At 35.8% G+C, this 21,902-nt stretch overlaps 1 protein-coding gene across 5 annotated transcripts in view; it reads right to left on the reverse strand.

Annotated features, from left to right (window-relative positions):
- LOC117419772 (liprin-beta-1-like) overlaps positions 1-21,902 on the reverse strand; it is a 51,646-nt gene that overhangs the window by 20,186 nt on the left and 9,558 nt on the right. For all 5 annotated transcript variants that reach the window (XM_058986189.1, XM_058986188.1, XM_034032858.3 and 2 more), the window contains exons 2-6: positions 8,378-8,472; positions 6,079-6,284; positions 2,218-2,304; positions 1,621-1,734; positions 566-697 (exon numbers count right to left, since the gene is read on the reverse strand). In XM_058986189.1, coding sequence (XP_058842172.1) covers positions 566-697; positions 1,621-1,734; positions 2,218-2,304; positions 6,079-6,284; positions 8,378-8,472 — 634 coding nt within the window. The remainder of the gene's footprint in view (positions 1-565; positions 698-1,620; positions 1,735-2,217; positions 2,305-6,078; positions 6,285-8,377; positions 8,473-21,902) is intronic.

Genomic DNA, 21,902 nt, shown 5'->3' on the forward strand with positions numbered 1-21,902 from the left:
TACATGTCTGTTGCAATTTGGGTCAAAGCTGACCCAATAAGCACTAATCTCAACCAACATTATGTCAATCAGGGAAGAAGATATTTACACACTTTCAGTACAGCCCCCTAAAACTGTGATTAATACAATCTGTTTGGAAAAACAGCTTTGGCAAAACATAGAAATTATGTTTGCAACTTGCAGAAGTGTTGATATTTGTATTTTTTATTTGCAAATTGTTTTATACAAATCATTTTTACACTTCAGCATCTTTAAGAAAAGTCAAACCCCCAAATGAATGGCTTGCCAGAATTATTTTTATTTTAAATCAGTGGTGTATGAAGAAAATCTACCACCACACCATGTGCTTCTTAGCACCTTCAAGCTGAAATGCAGAAGTAAATTTAAACAAAAACAGCAACTACCCAAGTCAAGAAGCACTGCAGCTAGTGTACTAAGTGTAATTAAAGGTTAAACCGTCACTTCCAGAAGCATTTATGGTATGAAAAACAAATGGTAGCACAATAATACCAACTCATAAAAGGTTAGTGGTACATGTATCTAAGCTGCTCGAACTGCCTCCTACCTCACTGTCCCTGAACCTCTCATCAAAATCCAGACGGTCTTTCTCCATAGCAGTCAGCTTTAGTTTTAGGTTGGAAATCTCAGCCATGAGATCCAATTTCTGAGTCTCCAGGGCAGATCTGCTCAAAAGTTCCTGTGGAAAACACCAGCATTACTGCGTAGTTCACAAAAAAAATATATATATATATATTCCATGTCGTTTGGTAGCTGCTGAGGTCATTGGAACACAACCATCTTTATTTGAAACCGCTGACTTGTGTGTAGTGTGCTTGAAAAAAAGGGTCATTCTGTAACTTTTTACCTTTGGTTGGAGTGGGACAGGGGTATGCCTTTAAAACTATTACTTTAAAATAATAAAACGTCTGCACTTGAACACTTCACTGTTTGTGAACAACTTCCGATTTCTTTTACTTCAAATATGAAATACAAGCACAAATTATAAATCTTAGGTCAATTGTTGCAGTTCCATATTGTCCTTATCTTAATTTTGAAGCTCTACTTGATTATTTTTTATTTATTTCCCCCCCACCCCCCCCAATTTGGACTGTCCAATTATGTTTTTTCTCCTTACTGCAGCGAGTCCCCACACAGCAGACTTCCTGAGGGCGTGTGAGGGTCCTCCGATCTCACAAGCCTAAAGCCAGAATCGTTTTTATGCAGAGCAATCCAGAGCACAGATGGGCGGGTTACCGATCTTGGAGAACAGAGATCAGCCCTGCTTTTTATCCACTCTGAATGTGCTCGGTGTCTGGCCAGTAGGGTTCGCTGTTGCGCGACGAGGAGAAGCAATCCCTGCCGGTTTCCCATCCCCCACCCCGGCAGCATCAGAGCCAATGTGACGCCCCCTTCAGAGTGCACAGCTAAGTTCGGCCTCTTTGCACAGCCTGGACGCAAACTGGTGCCGCCCAAGCTGTATGACTCATCCTGCGCTCCCAGCGGCAGTGCTTTCACTGGATGAGCCACTCGGGGAGCCCAAAGAAAGCATTTCTCACACAAGTATGCAGAATTACTGATGTCCATAAAATGAAAGAAAATACTAAATGCACAGCAGTTTACCTGTTGCAGCATTTCCTCAGTAGCATTTAGTTTCTCTCTATGCTCCTCCAAGCAAAAGTCAAGATCTCGGATCTTCTCTCCTTGTGCTTCCACTTGATCTGTTAACACACTCACCTAGAAAATACAATTCAAGAGACGATATAGCAAAACTCTGAAAACAGCAAAGGGTGAATGAGACGTTTTGAAAATATGAAGCATCATGCTGTTAACCCGTCCAGCAGGTCTCAGACAACTCACATTTTAAATATCAGAAAATATTAAAGCATAAAAGTGTTTTATGAACCACAGGAAAACCAATTCAGTAACTAAAAACATTTCTACCACTAGAGGAATTCCTCAAAATCCTATTTAACTAACAGTCAATGTAGTGCAGAGCAGCAAAACAAATTTCCACAGAAGTCTTATGGGGTTATTAAAATATCCCTGTGATGACAACTGTCAATAGAGCAGTGTGAAAAAAAGGCTAATAAAAGCATTACATCACATAAGAAGCATGCATTCTTCATTTATTATGTAGTATACATGTTTTTTTCATTACTTGAGATCCCGCTACCGTACGTTTAATTTTTTTTAAATAGAAGTCTCAGAGCTAGTTACTTGCAGAACTAGGGATTCTTTATCACTCTCCAGGCGAGTCAGTCTTTCCTGGTAAACATCACCGCTCACAGAGATGTGTCCATTGGTCTGAAACACACATAAGCATGGGTTAAGACAGCAGCTTTGCAACAACATTTCCGGGTATACTTTAGTCTTAAGGTTGCACAGATAATGTGACCCAACACCATTATACACCAACAAGTGAAGTTATATTGAAACTGTAAGAAAGTGAAGTAATGAAGCCAAGAAATCCATCCATATTCAGATCTTTTCAATAGCTGTATCTATAATATTTACACACATTTTAAAAGGAAGAAAAAAGTAAATCCCAGTTTGCAAATTTGTTAGCTGATCTGTAACAAAAATGATCTTCAGTCTAGTTTTAATGTGACTTGGACCCCTCCCCCCCCCCCCATGTCAAATTAAATTGTGGGATTTGACTTCACCCATCTCTATGGGTAAATGTATTAGTAGTTTACAACTTTCAAATGCTAAAGGAGTAATGGCTTTCGAAAGTTAGTCTTCCTCATTATATTGGCAGACAATTCATTCTACATACAGTGCAGGACTTGAAAGGCAGCAGTTTTGTTTTTGGCAGGCAGAGTTTAAACAGGAACGGATTTCAACTTGGACCTGGAGGTTACTGCTCAACCAGAGCAAATGGTTTTTTATATATATCTTCTTTTCAAAGTCTGAGGTGCACTGCATTGAATAGGTTTATACATTTTTACACAACACTGGCAGCTGAACCAACTGTATCCCTTGGCAAACAAGGTAACCAAATTACATCAAGTAGAAATAAATGTCACTAAAACGTACCTATGTAGTGTTTACTAATTGCATCTTGTATTATTAATATATTTTAGTCTTTTATCAGGCTTTAATCTCAGGATGATAGTAAGGTTGACCGGGACTATCAAACATTTAATTATTGGAATCAGATTACCCTTTTACGTACATTTAATTTTCTAAGGCTCCAAAACTATTCCACAAAGAATTTATCACTTTCCATCAATGTAGAACATTTTAAAACCAGCTGGTTAACCTCAACCACCTACCTTAACTCGCTGACATCTCTGTCTACTAAAACTACAAAACTAGTAAATAGCTACTGTAACCACCCCCCCCCCCCCCCCCCAAATTAATTGCTGCAGCAATTAATAACTGGTAAAATTACTTTTGCCTTAAAATCATAAACAGCATTTTCTTATTCCCCAGTGTTATTTCTCACCCTGCCGCAGATACCTGTTATAAAATGTACAGTAGATTGTATGACAGCCCATGACAAATTGGGATTCACATACTGTACCACATAGTGAGCTCCAGTAGAATTTACTATTATTTTAAATCCTAAAGAAATTTAAACTCTGGCGTGTGCCCAATTGATTTGTTCATGGGCAACATGGTGCTGCTTTGAGGGATTGAACTGATTGTTAGTTCATCCACGTCCCATCTAATCTACACTGCTTAGTCCTCTGTAAGAAAGAACCGTACTGCTAAACTGGTTGTGTCTGTTAGCTCATACTTAGTTAAATATTTAAGTAAAAATTGTAAGAACTGAAAACATTCGACTTAGTCCAAAGTTGAAGATTATGATGCAGAGACTCTTAATGCCAATTAAGTGGTATTCAATGAATTGTGCTCAATAAAGTGTTCAATATCCTTTCTATTTTTGGATTTCCTGATAAAAAGAAAATGCATATGTATTCATTTCATAAAGCTGTTCTTAACAGTAATGTTTAATATGTACAAGTTTCAACTTTTAAAATCCCCAATTATTACATACGTGGCAGATGGGTGAAGCAGTAGGGATAGGCAGCACAGCACTGGTATATCATGATATTTACCTTCACGGTTTTTAACTTCTTCAAATCACTTTACATGCAACACAACAGCAATTCAATAAGGATGCCTTCTGATATACAGTACTCCTCTATTAATATCAGGTACCGGTATTTCATTTCTAAATTAAAAGTTTATATTTCATTAAATCACAAATTCCCATTTTATGATCATTCTATTAAAAAAACAGAAATAATCTAAAATCTATGTGTACAGGACTGTTGTTAATCACCTATCACCTTACCTTTCTCATCCATTTTAAATGTTTATAGATATCCAATGTTTTATCCATATTTTCAGAGATGCCAAGTTGAAAAAAAAAAAAACCCCTACAGGTGCATTGCCATAAAAAAAACTTCAACTTTTGACCTTCATACCGCAGAAGTGAATATCTGACAGCACAGAAATGCAATGGAAAGGATACAGAAGCCTTTACATATTAAAAAAAAAAAAGGCTTTAACTCGGACTCATATAAACCTCCTTCAAAATGTTGCCATCCTCAATATTGTTTCCTGAGGAATGTGCCCTGACTGTAGTACTCTGTGTGGACAGATCCCCTGTGAGGAGTTTATGGTTGGTGATTGTGTGAAAAACAACAAGCAACCAATTCCTGACTGCTTGCATTGGTAACCACAAGTCTGTTAAGCGTTTTGTGAAACTCAAGCAATTCATTCATTCTGCAAGACAGTAGCCTTTTAGCAGTACTGTTTTACAAAACAGTAATTCCACCAAATTACGATTTTATATTATAGCAATAATTTTAACTTCTAGTGGAATACAATAATAAAAACCATCACCCCCAAAACTAATTTTTAGTTTATAAATGAAGCTGCTCTTCTCCAAATGGAGAATGGCGCAACTGTATTAGCGTACCATACAGATACAGCTTCAGACTGGATGCTATGGATACTTGGCACAGTAAAATGGATGTGAAGATGCCTTATGCATCTTGATCATGTCAAGTAGTTCTTTTGTTTCCTAAAAGCAGCTTTTTAAAAGTGCAGTGCTCCTACAGTTGTAAAAACAATGATGAATATACAACATATCCTTTGTAGTAAAACAATTAAAACACACACATATTATATATATATATATATATATATATATATATATATATATATATATATATATATATATATATATATATATATGAATTTAGTTTTGAGCTACAGCAGAGTGTGATTATAACCTCCTACAGCTGGTAGGAGTAATATGGTACTGTAAAATAGATGTTAGCTTTAATATATCTTGCATACCCAGTGTTGAAAAAATATCTAGGGCTGTATTCAAAAGGTTCTAAGGTTCGTTCGCTAGCCAGGAATTAAAACTTAGTTCTAAACCTTCGAAGGTTCATCAGGGGGCATTCACACACTTTTTTTTTTTCTCTGTTAACAGAAATCGTTTGACAATATGTGAATTATAAATCACATGTTAAATGTCACTGACATGCAAAATCTTTTGATTTGTATTATGCACATTACTTAAAAGTTGTTGTATTAAAATCCAATACCAAACCGTTATACATAGCAACTCTATAAGGCGCCGCTGCCGTGTATGGAGCTGGGTATATTAAGCCAAAGCATTGGGTGGGTAACTATAGCGTTTGTATTGTCTCAGTAAAATATGTACTGAATACCTAGTGTACAAGACAGTGTATGAGAAATGATATAGTAGAATATACAGTCACCTCCAAAATTATTGGCACCCTTGATAAAGATGAGCAAAAAAGGCTGTATAAAATACACAGCTAATGAGCTATATTTTATGCTCAAATATATGGGAAAACCATTTTCTTTTACTGAATGTATTGATTTGTGGAAGAATATTTCCAGTAATTCTTTATGGCTCAGTTGGTTAAACACAAATGTTTAAAAAAAAACAAACACACACTTAACTAAATACGTAGTTTAACAATAAAAGTGTAGCCCATACAATTTGCCTACTTTTTTCAATAAAAGTGACTAACAAATAATCAAGCAGAGGCACTTAATGTTATTGCGCCAGTAAGATTAACGTACCACGTGACCCTGGAGCCATTCAACCACAGTCTGTGCAGTGGAGTCTGGGATTTGACAGCGTAATCCTTCTTTTTCTTCTACTTCCATAAGTTCCAACAAGCCACGAAGGTCTTCAACCAGGTGTAGTACTCGCAGGCTGCCCATGAAGGGCGAGGTAGGGGACTGGCAGTCGAAGATGCCATTTGAGTACTCTAAAGCCTTGGAGCCTACAAGACGCAAATGTCATTTTACTTAAGTCAGTTACACAATATCTCAAAAACACTTAGACCCACAGAAGTCTGTACTCAAAGGCTTAATGATAAAACAAACAAACAAACAAAAAAACAAAAAAACAATGATATGTACTTTTTTTCTTTAAATTAAATCCAGAAACATTTTTTTTTTTTTTTTTTTTTTTTTTTAACTCTTTCAAAATAGTGAATGCTTTAAATAGATATCCTAAGGCAACACATAAGTAAGCAGATCACATAAGGGAATGCAATAAAGGGTACTGTAACTATGGAAGCTTGCAAGGTATTATCATTTGGCATTATTTTCCAATCAGCATTAAAAATGTTAAAGCTATAATCACATCTACACAAAGAAAATAATCATCAACAACACAAATTATTTTGATGGGCTACTCGGGGAAATTGGCACTGCAAGTACATCCTAAAATATTCTAATCACAATTTAAAAAAAAAAAAGTGTTTGGGATGGAAATAAGACTCCCATTGAATAGCAGTTTCATACATTCCTGGTTTTACTACGAGTTGAAAGAGACACATCTGAGCTTGTTACCTATACACTGTGGCTAATCAACCTCCTAGTAAACCCTGGAATGGGTGAAAATACTTTGCAATAGGTGTCTCATTTCCATCCCTGCACAGAATTAAGGTTCTCTTTAACAAACTTACATTTAGCAATAGTGACTACTAGTGGCGACATGGGGCCACCCTTATTCTGTCACTGGGATTTCCTTACAAGAATCACAGGAAACATCTAAATCCAAAAGGGGGTTTCAGCAATTTAGTTCCTCTCCACTTATGACAAATGTGATATTCCACTTAACAAACCAAAGCTTAATCCTGACACTACTGATGTGTTACAATAAATATTATAAAAAGCTTTTACATACAAATTTCCTTGATCAAGACTTTGGTTTTTTGAAAACCTGAATAATACAGTTCATAATCAGATATCCTGGGAATGTAATGCAGACTTTCTAGAATAGTCTTTGTAAAGTATTGGCTGCTCTAGATCTGTTCAATAAATACTGCAAAAAACTGCTGTATAATATGTGTGTGAAAGTCCTCAATTTTAAACAGCTAAGGGGTTTGGCTGACACCAAATGGAGAGCACACCTTTCTGCGGACGCACTGTACAAACCCCCCATTCCCAAACGTTCAGGGGACTTGCAATGGAGGATACTGCATGGAATAATTGCCACAAATAAATTTGTTAGCAGAATTTACCCTGATGTGGAGCAGTGTCCATTCTGTACTGAGGCAGATACAGTGTTCCACTCTTTTTGTGACTGCTCAGTGCTCCCCACTGTTCCACCTCTTGAAGGATGTAATGGTTGCGCTGGGGATTGCTTTCACAAAGGAAGTCTGTATTTTAGGTTAAAAAGAGAACTGTGCTCTATGGCTAATTTTATTGTTGGTCAAGCTAAACTGGCAATTTTAAAATCCCACAAGGCAAAGAGGTGGGGACTGGGAGGGGACAATGTAGTTGCTATTTCTAGGGCAGTGGTTGTCACCAGACTTAAAACTGAATTTTCTTTTTACCAAGTGACTGGTGATTTGGAGGGGTTCAAAACAAAGTGCTTTAATAGTGTGCTGTATGAGGTTGGTGAAGGTTGTGAATTAAACATATTTTTTTAAATAAAAAACGGAATGTAATGTTAACAAAAGAGAAAAAAAAGGATGTTTTCTTTTTTTTGTTTTTGATATTTTCTGTTTGTAAGCATTAGATGTTTGGTCTCTCTCTCTCTCTCTCTCTGTTCCAATCAAATTTTATTTTGTAGTCGAGTTGCCAGTATAATTGCACACAGAACATACGGAAAACTTAACAACTTTACTCCATGCTGCTTTACAATGAGAAACGATCGACTGTTACATCTAAATGCTTTTGGCTTAAATGCACTCTCAAAAAACAAATAACTGGGAAGAAAAGTGTGCAAAAAAGCAAACACCTTAAAGCTATATTGCTGTAATTTTGAAAAAATCTAAAACAAAATAAATACTATATAAAAAGCATTGGGGAGGGGGGGGAATCGTGTAAAACCCGAAAATCAGATGCCCCAAGTATGACCTACCTGCTATGATTCCATCCATCTGCTCCAAAGCCGCAGCCAACATGTCACTAGCATCGGACATCATCTTGAAATTGTAGACGTAGCCACTGCAAAGCCTAAGAGGACAATACACCAATAGTACATTGAGCCAAATGTTTACTGCCTTTAAATACTAATTTGGTACTGATATATCACAGTTTAATTACAGTAATGTATTTTTCTTCTTGTTTTGAATCAAGTCCCCCCCCCCCCGTTTCATACATCATATCTTGGTAACTTTTTAAAACACTCCTGAGGCCTCAACAGAGCTATAAGAATCATGTCTAAACTGTACATCATGCTGCTGCTAACACCAATTACATAAAATTATTATTTACTTCTTAGCAGACGCCCTTATTATTTATTTATTTATTTATTTATTTATTTATTAGCAGACACCCTTATCCAGGGCGACTTACAATTGTCACATTATTTTTAACACATTAATTTTACCCATTTATACAGTTGGATTTTTACTGGAGCAATCTAGGTAAAGTACCTTGCTCAAGGGTACAGCAGCAGTGTCCCTCACCTGTCAAGAGTCCAGAGCCCTAACCACTGCTCCACACTGCTGCCCTTAGTAAGTATATACTGTTCATGCACACTATGGCTTAGTGTAACAGTCTGTCTTCCAAAATAATTTATACTTAAATATTTTTGGTTCAGATTCTCTCAAAAATATGTAATTTCATAACTTAAGTGTGCCATACAGTATTTATTGTACTTTACAGCCAAGAAATGTATTGTGACACTGGCACAACAATAAGGCCTTACAGTAGTAAATCAGATACCAAACTAAAGAAAAAATAAAAAAATAAACAAACACCACACAAGCTAGAGAGGCCGTTGTTTGAAACCCAACCCTCCTGTATTATATTGTACTATAGTCTGAAACCATTTCCTGACATTTGCTTTCAATTAACTATTAGATAGGATCTTGATTCCTCATCTGTACTGTACTGGGAATAAAGACAGCTACTGCCGACACAGACCAAGCGCTCTCATTTTTCTCATCAGAATATTTCCATAGCACTACACTAGGGGTTTTCAATCAGGGCTACATGTATCCCCCCTGTGGGTACTTTAAGGGTCATAGGGAGTACGCAGAAGACTCAAAAAATGCAAAAATAAAAAAGTCAAAGAAAATCTTTTTTTTTTTTTAATAATTTTAGTAGTCCCCGTTTTTTCTCCCAATTTTAAATAGCCAATTGTATTTTAGGCTCAGCTCACCGCTACCTCTCCCGCGCTGACTCAGGAGTGGCGAAGACAAACACACACTGTCCTCCGAGAAATGTGTGCTGTCAGCCGACCAACCGCTTCTTTCCACTCTGCAGGTCCGTCATGCAGCCAACCCAGAGATACAGAGTCGGAGGACAACGCAGCTCTAGGCAGTTTACAGGCAAGCCCGCAGGCGCCCCGCCAGTCTACAGGGGTCACTGGTGCGCGGTGAGCTGAGGACACCCCCCCGGGCGGTGCTCGGCCAATTGTCCACGGTCGGCAGACGAACCGGTGATCTCCAGGCTATAGGGCGCATGCTGCACTCCACGCGGAGAGCCTTTACCGGATGCACCACTTGGGATCCCACAAATTAATTTTTTTTAACAGGGTTATGTTATTTCTAAACCACTGTGCATACATATTTCATTTTTGTTTAGCAGCTCAAATGTTATAGTCTGACATTATCACCCACCTATACTGTACACGTGAGTTTCCACTCTGATATTAGGTGTGGCTGCTTTTCAGTAACAGCAATAGCAGTTGGTGGAATGTATTTTTGGTGTTTGATCGAGTACATTCAGTTAAATATATTGTTTTTCTTTTGCAAGCAAGAAATTTAAGGAAGAAAATAAGGAGAGTCTACAGATGCGCAAAGCAACAAAGTTATACGTACAGCCACGGAAAATTCACAGTACTTTTTCAAGAAATTCACGAATGACAATAAAAAAAACACAATACATTTCACGGATTGGCATGGAAGTGCCTGCCATTTTATTTAAAAAACAAAGAAAAAGTTTCTATTGTAAGTTGCCTAAAATTAATAGCGCATCAAAGAAAATCTGAGGTTGAAACATAAACATTTAATGGGAGCTACTGAGTCAACATTTACATTGTAACATTTAAAACAACCTTTTAAAATGTAACAAACAAGGGTCATTTAAATGTGTTGACTGAAAAAAAGTAACAAGCAGACAAAACTGATTAAAGCAAAACAAGTTTGAATTACAATTTCGACACTGTAGAGTTTTGTAAACGTTTAAAACTTAGGCTTTAACTTGTTCATACAGTAATTAAATGGACGGTGTTGTATAGCGTTATGCTGACTTTGAAAAACAAAATATTAAAAACAGGGTTAAGTAAGTGCAAGTGACAAAACTGAAACTTTGTTTTTCTTTACACACACTAAATGATATATGATGTTTTAAACCACATAACATCGTGCTACTTGAGCGAATCAACCTATACAAAATAATCTGAAGAACAAGAACAGGAAAAACAGGAAGAAATAGTACGCAACTTTTTATCCATCTAGCGTGTTGTGCACACACAATAATTATCTGGCCCGTGAGCAGAAAACTAGTTATTTGTTGGCGGCCAGCATCGTGCATCTTGTTGCAGTTTCAACACTCATGGTTCGTCTTTATGATGTAAAAACCTGACGATATGCGGAAACTGCTCGTTCTGCATCCACGGAGTTTGGTGGAATTGACAAAAAGCAGTGTGCAATTTTTGCCATGTTTGGGAATCTGATTTCATACCTCACCCAGAAATAAACAATATTGACATTTTTATCACTTTCAGCAGCATGGTGCTTGTAAGATTCAATTTCATCTCTACAGCTTGTGAAATCAGGGATTGCATCTAGTGGCAAATATGTGACATCCAAGACTGACACCATGATATATATAACATCTATTATTAGTCATAGTTTTATTATTGTTGCAGACATTTCTATGTAGTTGTCTATGGTTTCTACATGATAAAAGCTGGTGAAGAGTAATGTTAAAAAAAAAAAAAAAAAAAAAACCCTGTCAGGCAGTCAAATACACGATTTCTGTGAAATTCGTGAAATCGTGAATTTTCCGTGGCCCTAGTTATACAGAGTTGCTTTGGATAATTTGTATGTTGGCTTTAATAAAAAGTTTATCAGTGTTAGTTATTATAGTTTTATCTTGAGGTTAATGTTTTTTTTATGTTGTAAAGATATTAAATGGCACACGACTATGCCGAGATGGGAAGTAAATGGCAACGCAAAACATTTACAGTGCTCACTATTTTTTATTTATAATAATTTTGCCAAATAGAAAGCAAATTTGTGCACTTGATGAGATTCCCAAATATTTTTGATTATGTGTATCCAAAGACTTGTTATTACAAATGTTAAGAATTACTGTTTGGTATTCAGTCCTTAACCAGCAGTTTGTCAGTCTTAAACTGTTATGACAAATTGTAATTAAAAATGGGAGGAAATAAAAAGTTGAAATCAGATTCTGCCTTTTAATCAACTGCGCTGAACCATCTGTAAAATAATCGCTGCTTTAAAAGCAGGTGTCTACTCTCTACTGTACATCACATTTTGAAAAGTTACAACTTATGATTCAAATCTTTGGAAAGAACAAGCTGAACAAGTCACTGTAAAATTGTTGAAAACTACTGTAGCAAGTGACAGTGCTTCTTACATAACTGCCTATTAGCCTTTGGTTTTCAGTGTATTTGCACAACAGTTACATAATGCGCAAATAATGGAAGCACAGGATGTGAAGGAGATGTATTACTGCCATAAAAAGGCATACAGTATCTGTTTTATACATGAGGCAAGTAATATACCCAATGTGTTACATGAACCTTAATTTTAACACTGACGCACTTAGAAAAACCAATTACATGTGCCACTAACATCTGCTGCAGTACCTTTTGATTTAATAAAACCTATAAACAATATTCTTATGTCAACTGACTGAACCTGCTTTAATAATGAAATTGTTTATAGACTGCCCATCTGGTGGAACAAATTGCATCAGCTGGGATAGGCTTGAAGGCAACGGATTTGCAATACAGCTGGTGCATTATAAGGTGGTACAGTACGCAGTTCTTTTGTTTAGAAGCATTAGAGGCAAACAAGATGTATTTTAAAATTAGGCCGTGGTGTTTTCAGACAAGTAAAACAGCTACAGGATTTATGTGTAAAATAAAGTTATTTTAGAAATTTGGAAAAGAGGTTTGCAGACGTACTGTATAAAGTTTTTTGTAAGGAAATACTTTTCCCCTTTTATTGTGATGGATATTATGTATTTTAATGCACAATCTTCACCTTGCAAGGGTTACAAACCACAAATTATCAATAAAAAAAAAGAAAAAAAAAATGCTTTTGTAACAATAGACAAATGAATATCCTTCAATTCCCTGACAAAAATATATTTCAAAAGGCATTAGTGTTCATTTTCTGTGACAGAAGAGCCATGACCAGAGAAAAGCCAGAGTTTGACAATAATGCAGCCATAGCCTTGAGAACGAGACAGACTATTCAGTACTTCATTTGCGGATACAGTAAATATTCCTGGAATTTAAAACATTTCAGCAATAATGCAGCACTTCCTGTCTAAAAACAAGCAATGCTTTCATCAAACTATATTCCATGAAAGTCATATCAAACTACAGAGGAGTCCAATACTTTTTGATGATTGTACTCCGTGCTCCAGAAAGGGTTTCGGTCATTGAGTAATTTACTCTCCAATTTAGACACTGTGAGTAAAATGCAACATTCCTCTGGTCATGAGTACTTTAAATAAATACTGTACATACTTTAATGCTAACTTATGTAACATGCATTACTGTAACTACAGCCTTACATGAACTGTAATGTTACTTACTACTTTACAAAAACTTGGGTCTTACAATAAAAAAAACTTCCCTTTCCTTATTTTACCACCTCAATTTAAAAAAAAAAAAAAATCAACAATGTATTTTTGCAGCCAGTCTGTGAAGTTGCTCCTCTCGATGTAGTTAACTACTGCGTCCACCGAGTCTCCTCCCACTAGTGTAGGCTACGATCCATTCTCTAGCTACTGCATGCAGTATATTCACAATTGACCACTGAGACAGCGGGAACCAACCAACCAACTACTGTACAAGAAGTTTGATAATATGTGAACTCCAGCTGTGCAGCAAAATTACTATGCATATACTTTACGCATTAAATTGAAATATCGTATGTAACTCATTTTTTCAATGCGTAAAACACCCAGTACACAGCCTATATAGATATATTGTGAACACATTGGTTTAATATTAATGACTTAAATGTACCAGAAAAAAATGGATCACTTCATTCAATTCTTACTCACAAACTTTAACTTTAAAAGAATGCCTTAGTTTTTTTTTTTTTTTTGGATAACATCCAGCTGGTACCATTCAAAATGTTTGTTATTGTTGATGGTATCTTCGTAGTTTAATCCAAAAAAAAAACAAAAAAAAAAAACGTGTGTGTAGGTTTAGTGAAAGCAGTAGCTTAAACATGATAAAAATAGCAGCTGTCCTTTGTTTCAAATAGAAATACAAAAAACAAAAGGCTGGCCTAGTGTAAGTTTGCTAAATGCTTCCACAATAGGCTATATGGTACTGTGGGTTATGTTACAATCAGAAGGCCCGTTTCCTGCACTGCTTTGGTTGCACGTTCTGTGGCACTGGAGGAGATGCTGGGACCTCAGAACAGCATGTCTCTTATGTGAATGGAACATTCTCAAATGCAATTTCACACAATTACATCCTTGTAGAGTTAATTTAAAATTCTGTGCAATAACCTTAAGATAACTAGGTCTGTTTCATCTTTCATTGCAGTACAAGTGGCATTTGTTCTGTAGTGTTCAAATGTACCTCAGCAGGAGCAAATAATTGGCTCCGTGAAGCAATGCCAGAGGTTCCAGACATGTTTTTTTATATAACACACTCAGGCAAAGGAAAGACTTTCTAGAAGAGTCGTCCCGTCCCGTCCCCCTCCCCCCCTTTTTTTTAATTAACAATAAATACAGGTTTGCAGATTCCTGAGTAGCCAAAAATAATCAATGGATTTCAGACACCATTCTAATGTTTGCTTGTATTAAGATACTGTATTTTAACCATTTTCTACAAATGATTAACAAGAATGATTAACAATAATTCAGTAGTCTGTTATGTCACATATCTTGTGTACAGTACAATAAAAAAACAAACATTTTGGCATGCATCTTTTACAGTAAACAAAATGTAAGACACCACAGTTCTTACAAGGAACTGTAGGAATTTGCAGGAACTTAATAGGATGATAACAGAAACTCCCATTGCAAAGCCTGTAATGGGTTTACTAAAAATGGTGTGGATTCTAAACTGCAGGTATTGTGTTTAAGCTCAGATGTCATCAATTACTCCAGTATGCAATCAGACTGTTACCCTTTAGGATAGTATCATACAAGTTTCTATATACTGTGTGTGTGAGATTATATATATACACACACATATATATATATATAAAATATATATATATATATATATATATATATATATATATATATATATATATATATATATATATATATATATATATATATATATATATATATATATATATATATATATACACACACATACATATATACACATATATATATATATATAGATAGATATATTTTAGCTCAAAGAGCCAGCTGCCCAATGTTTCGATATTTTGTATGTATGTACAGACGTGTTCAAATTTGTTGGTACCCCTCCACAAAAAACGAAGAATGCACAATTTTCTCTGAAATAACTTGAAACTGACAAAAGTAATTGGCATCCACCATTGTTTATTCCATATTTAATAGAAACCAGACTTTGCTTTTGATCTTTTATTCAACATAATATTGTAAATAAGAAAACAAATGAAAATGGCATGGACAAAAATGATGGGACTGCTAACCTAATATTTTGTTGCACAACCTTTAGAGGCAATCACTGCAATCAAACATTTTCTGTAGCTATCAATGAGACTTCTGCACCTGTTAACAGGTAGTTTGGCCCACTCTTCCTGAGCAAACTACTCCAGCTGTCTCAGGTTTGATGGGTGCCTTCTCCAGACTGCAAGTTTCAGCCCTTTCCATAGATGTTCGATAGGATTCAGATCAGGACTCACAGAAAGCCACTTCAGAATAGTCCAATGTTTTGTTCTTATCCATTCTTGGGTGCTTTTATCTGTGTGTTTTGGGTCATTATCCTGTTGGAGGACCCATGACCTGCGACTGAGACAGAGCTTTCTGACACTGGGCAGTACGTTTCACTCCAGAATGCCTTGATAGTCTTGAGATTTCATTGTGCCCTGCACAGATTCAAGGCACCCTGTGCCAGGCGCAGCAAAGCAGCCCCAAAACATAACCGAGCCTCCTGTAGGTATGGTGTTCTTTTCTTTGAAAGCTTCATTTTTTCGTCTGTGAACATAGAGCTGATGTGACTTGCCAAAAAGCTCCAGTTTTGACTCATATGTCCAAAGGACATTCTCCCAGCAGGATTGTGGCTTGTCAATATGCATTTTAGTAAATTCCAGTCTGGCTTTTTATGTTTTTTTTTTTCAAAAGTGGAGTCCTCCTGGGTCTTCTTCCATGGAGCCCACTTTCGCTCAAAAAGCGACGGATGATTCGATCAGAAACTGACGTACCTTCACCTTGGAGTTCAGCTTGTATCTCTTTGGCAGTTATCCTTGGTTTTTTTTCTACCATTCGCACTATCCTTCTGTTCACTCTGGGGTCGATTTTCCTCTTGCGGCCGCACCCAGGGAGGTTGGCTACAGTTCCATGGACCTTAAACTTCTTAATAATATTTGCAACTGTTGTCACAGGAACATCAAGCTGCTTGGAGATGGTCTTGTAGCCTTTACCTTTACCATGCTTGTCTATTATTTTCTTTCTGATCTCCTCAGACAACTCTCTCCTTTGCTTTCTCTGGTCCATGTTCAGTGTGGTGCACACAATGATACCAAACAGCACAGTGACTACTTTTCTCCATTTAAATAGGCTGAATGACTGATTACAAGATTGGAGACATGTGTGATACTAATTAAAGAAATTAATTAGTTTGAAATATCACTATAATCCAATTATTTATTACCTTTTCTAAGGGGTACCAACAAATGTGTCCAGGCCCTTTTAGAATATCTTTGTAGAATAAGCAATAATTCATCTCTTTTCACAGCTTCTTTGCTTTATTCTATGACATACCAAAGGCATGCAAGTATACACGATAAAATAGCTTTTAATTTCATCACTTTTCAGGAGGAATGAAGCATTATTTCAATGAGCTGTAAGGGTACCAACAAATTTGAGCATGTCTGTATGTATATGTATATGTATGTGTGTGTATATATATATATATATATATATATATATATATATATATATATATATATATATATATATATATATATATATATATATATATACATACATATATACACACACACACACACACATACACATATACACATATACAGTATATATATATATATATATATATATATATATATATATATATATATATATATATATATATACATAGTTTTTTTAAAATCAAGGGCCAGAGTTGATTACCACTGCCCTAAAGTGTCCCACACAGTAGATTTTACTGTATTGCTACCGTGAACAAAGTTCTGGTGGGAATCAAGAATAACCTCCTGGAGAAATGTCTACATCCTTCAGAAAGTTAGCTGGACAAAATTGTATAAAAATATGAGGAATTATAAAAAAAAACAGGCTAATTAAATGAAATACTGTGTGCCTACTGTGTGTTTATTTTATTGGCTAATCCAGTGGCAAATATGACGTTTCCTTGTCTTGTGGCTCCGAGAGCTCCTCTGTGGTGGATTTATAACACTGGGGAAAAAACAGGCTCAACGATTTTCCACATGAACTTTTAAACCCAAGGAAAACAAAACAGCTAATAGTCGCAGAGGTAAATGGCATACAAGGAAGTAAAACACATGGTGGGGATACATTTTTCTTGTGGGTCTACCTTATCTACAAGATTGTATCAGACAAACAAAAAATATACATCATCCCTATAGTAATAAGTCTAGACTAAAATATGTCTGCTGGTGAACACCATTTAAGGTGGTCCTTGCAATAAAAGTCAAAGGAACCAATCACTGTGATTCAACTCAGTCCATGATTTTGACTTTTGGATTGGTCTACCAAAAGAACAGGGATTTATCAATACTGACTTAACAGTTAACATGTAAAGTGAAAATCTTCTCAAAGTTTCCAACAGGGGATGCATTTATTAATTTAAAAGGGATTTTCACTTTAATACAATATACTGCACAGTGGCATATAAAACAGTTAAAAAGCAGTGCTCCGCGTGGCAGTTCTAATAAGCAGTAATATTTCCTACTCTTTACTAACATCTTTTCTCCAAGGAGTGTTAATGACCTGGGCTGGGTTACACCAGCTATGCATAAGTTTGTCCGTAAGTTAACACGTAAAGCTTTCACTAAGTGCTTAGTAGTTACTAGTTAGTTGCTAACTAAGCGCTGTCCTATTTTCGGTTGCATAACACATACTTAAGGCAGAACTTAGCTAGTTTGTTACTACGACCGGAGACTCCAAGTCGATCACGTGTTGCCTTTACAATAACCAATCAGCACTGAGGATGTTGGAGTGCGGACGCTGCTGATCAAAACAGCTCGTACAACCGACTAGTCATAGTGCCTGGCTTTAAACTATTATTAGTAGTATATGCGACCGATTACAGGTACCGATGATAAGCATATCATTTAGTTGGGAATGTTTTATGTTAAAGATGAATTTATTAATTAAATCAGTACATTCTGAGTCGGGATACCGGCACTGCAGACTTTTCCCGTTCACACAGATAACACTGTAATGAAGAGCTTACCTCTCCACTCAGTGTTGCATCTTACTTTATTATTATTAGTAATGTTGAATAAACTGTACATATTTTTTCAAATGTATTCAATTTTTCAATGGAAACTGTTTAAAATACTCCCTAATCTAAGGCTAATGAATATAGTTGTACCAACATTACAATATATGGAAGTGTTTATTATAACGAGTTGTACATTTCAGTAAATGAAATTTGTGGTTTGCATTTCCAGGGTTTAGAAAACTGACCATTAACCACTTTCTGAATCTATAACCTGAATCTGAGTAATTTCCCTTTAAAATCGACATCATTAAATTCGTCCCACAGACTTGAATGCTTCAGAATAAAGCTGTCATGCTTGGATCTGGCTTACACCTACCCGAAGGTATGTGTAAAATGTAAGTAACAACTAAGCCTTACGTTATAACTGTCTTACCTGGTGCAACCCATGGAAATTTAGTAATGTGTAAAACCAGTTATAGACTTGCGCTATAACTAAGCCAAGTAACAACTTACGCATAGCTGGTGCAACCCAGCATGCAGTCTTGAAACATTTTCTTGACATGGTTCTCTCTCAGCATTCATGTGCTCGAATGCAATCCTCTAATTCCACTGTCTGAGGGTAAACAAAACACTGTCTGCTGTAAAAAAAAAATATGACTTTGCTTGGAACAGTTTTGGGAATTCTCCATTCTAATTAAAAAGTGCAATAAAGCTGATTCTTCTCACAAATGTTTATTTATGCAACACTTTGAAAGTGAAATCTTCAAAAGAAAAACAAACCTTTCGTGCATGACCTGATAAAACTTGAATTTTTTTTTCCTGTTAAATACATACACAAAAAAATTACAGCATGGTACTGTACCTACTGTACAAAAACCATACCAAAATGCATTTTCAAAGACACTTTACCAACTAAAATCAGTGTAGCCTAGATATATAGATATATAGATATATATATATTATATATATATATATTATATATATATATATTATATATATATATATATATATATATATATATATATATATATATATATATATTCTACATACTGCAGACATAGTTCTTTGGGACATCAGAATTGAACACTGGGTTGTACTGCACTATACTTCTCATTAATATATATATTGGGTTTACAACTTTGTTTTTGTATTAGTTTTCTTGAATATGTGTATTTTAAAGGTTGTTATACAGTATTGTATGCAACAAATGTTAATTGTAAAAGTGCCATTTTCCACTGGAAATGAACTGAAGGAAATTCAATTTTAAATCCTTAATTGAATACAAACAATATTATTTCCTTTAAAATAAAGGGTGTTTAAGTAATTATTATTTTGCATGTACTGTAGCTGCGTTAAACCCTCTGAAATGCATGTCCAGAAACTGGGGCTCTCACTGATGAAGGCACTGGCCAAACGATAACCTTTTTTTGAAAAGATGAGAATGTAGATTTCAGATTCGCTTTTTTTGGTGCAAGCCAAAAGCTACAATACTGTATTTACTTCATGGTTCAGTTTAGACATGCCACAGAACGTCCAATACCATGCTTGTGTTTTTGTGATTATGTTTGATGGTGACCTTAGTACTGAATGTGTTACTACAGAATGGGAACGTAATGGGATTAGGTTTCTAAAAAACATTTTGCTGCACATTTTAGTCATCTCAAGTACTGTCCAGAAAAAAACAATAGGCTTATAGACCAGAAGCATGCAAATGGTTGATTTGTTACCCATGTGCATCCCAGACAATGACTTATTTCTACTGTCTTTAAAGTACTCCAAGGAGGTGAATGTCTGAACCTGTGCTCAGTTAACAGTAGACATGGAGTGACTCACATCCTCCTAACCACTCAAAAAAAAAAAAAAAAGGAGAGGAGTGACTACACTGCACTATCAACAACCTCAAAGATACAGTAATAGCAAAGATGGGCAAAGTCTTCGGTTCAACCATGTCCTAAATTGTTCCCTGTAATCCCTAGAATTCCAGAGCAGGGTTTGGAAATTAGGCCAAGCCTCATTCAAAGTATTAAAAAAAGGCTATATACAGTACACATGTATTCCCTTGAAATGTTATTTTAAAATCAGACATTGTTTGGCATTTATAGCTGAATATGATTACACCGACTAAGGACTGTTATTCCCACACAGAGGTCACTTGTGTTTAAGTCAGAAAGGTTTATTTAAAACAGGAAGGATCTTTGTGGTGAATTGTACAGTAGGTGCAGTGTTGGAATATCTTAGCAGGCGTGATGAGAAATGTCTCTGGTGGTAAACAGGCCCATTGATGACCTTTGACCTACTTTTTCTCCATGAAGGTAGTATCGGTCTAAAGCTTGTTTCAAGGGCTATCCAACAAATAATCAAGTGGCCATACAGGTTTACCGTAAGTGGCCGAGCAATACCCCCCTTGGTCCAGCTGAGCTTGAAAGTGTTTAGTAATGAAGAATCTAAGCATTTAAATCGACATACAGTAGTTTTGATTTGAAAAAAGATCACTGGATACTACAGTATGGCGAGTGTTTCTGTATAAAAGTTACTTGTGAAGAACACTGAATTACTGGCAGCCAGGGCCTGTTTGAAAGACTGCCCCATTCTGGAATGAACAAACAGATTGTTGCCAAAAGTTCAGAAAAAGGTATGATATACTGTATTGTATCTCTTCTTAAAACAATGGTGTATTGTACTGTATGTTTGTGTTAAAGATGTAATACAGTGGCTGTCTTTGCTATCCATTAATCAAAACTATTCTGAAAATCCCATTTATCACAATCAATAAAAAAAAAAGAATTCTAGATCTAGATTAATTAAAACTTTAGTAGCCCAATAACAAAGACAAGAAAGGAATAGAAAGCATTAGGTGTGTGCCAATTCAACGACTCACACGGTGAACCGGGATATTTTCCTTGACGAAATGATTATCGATACACTGTTGTTGTTTGTTTTAGTAAAATTGTATCTGCCAACATAAACATGAGAATGCATTAAATTGTGTCTACACTGATAATTCGAGAACATTATTTATTAGCATGTACCCTAGCAGCCTCACCTACCATTCACTGTGTTGAGTGTTTTTGTCAAGTCCGCTGGCAGCGGAGCGAAACGGAAGCTGAGTGGAGGCGGGTTATTAATGCTGATAATCTCACCAGGGCAGCAGCAAAATTCAACCTGCTCTGGCTGGTTTAAAATCCAGTGTGGACTCGCCTCATCTTCTTGATAAGTCATGCTGTGTGTAAAATATGCAAGGTTCGAATCAAGCATTCAGGGGATACAACCAATCTTAGTGTGCATGACACCATCAGATCGACAGCACATCATCGCCATCACAGTTACAGACGACGTCAAATTGTCAAGTTAAGCTAAACTAGAAACATAAAATCGCTCAAAACTATCTGCAACATCAGTGTGCATTAGCAAAGCATTCCCAAACCAGGACTTGTAGATCACTTAAGTGTTCCTCAAGAAAAAACTCAATTTAAAATAATTCTATTTGTTTTAAAAATAATCTGCATTTAGAACAGATTTTTTTTCTTTTTTATCACATTCAGAACTTTTGAAAAAGTTTGGTTTCCAATAACCATGCACATTTTATTTTAGTTCTATTATTATTTACAATATTTGTAAACCGACA

Source organism: Acipenser ruthenus, chromosome 14 (genome assembly GCF_902713425.1).
Source record: "Acipenser ruthenus chromosome 14, fAciRut3.2 maternal haplotype, whole genome shotgun sequence".
NCBI lineage: Eukaryota > Metazoa > Chordata > Actinopteri > Acipenseriformes > Acipenseridae > Acipenser > Acipenser ruthenus.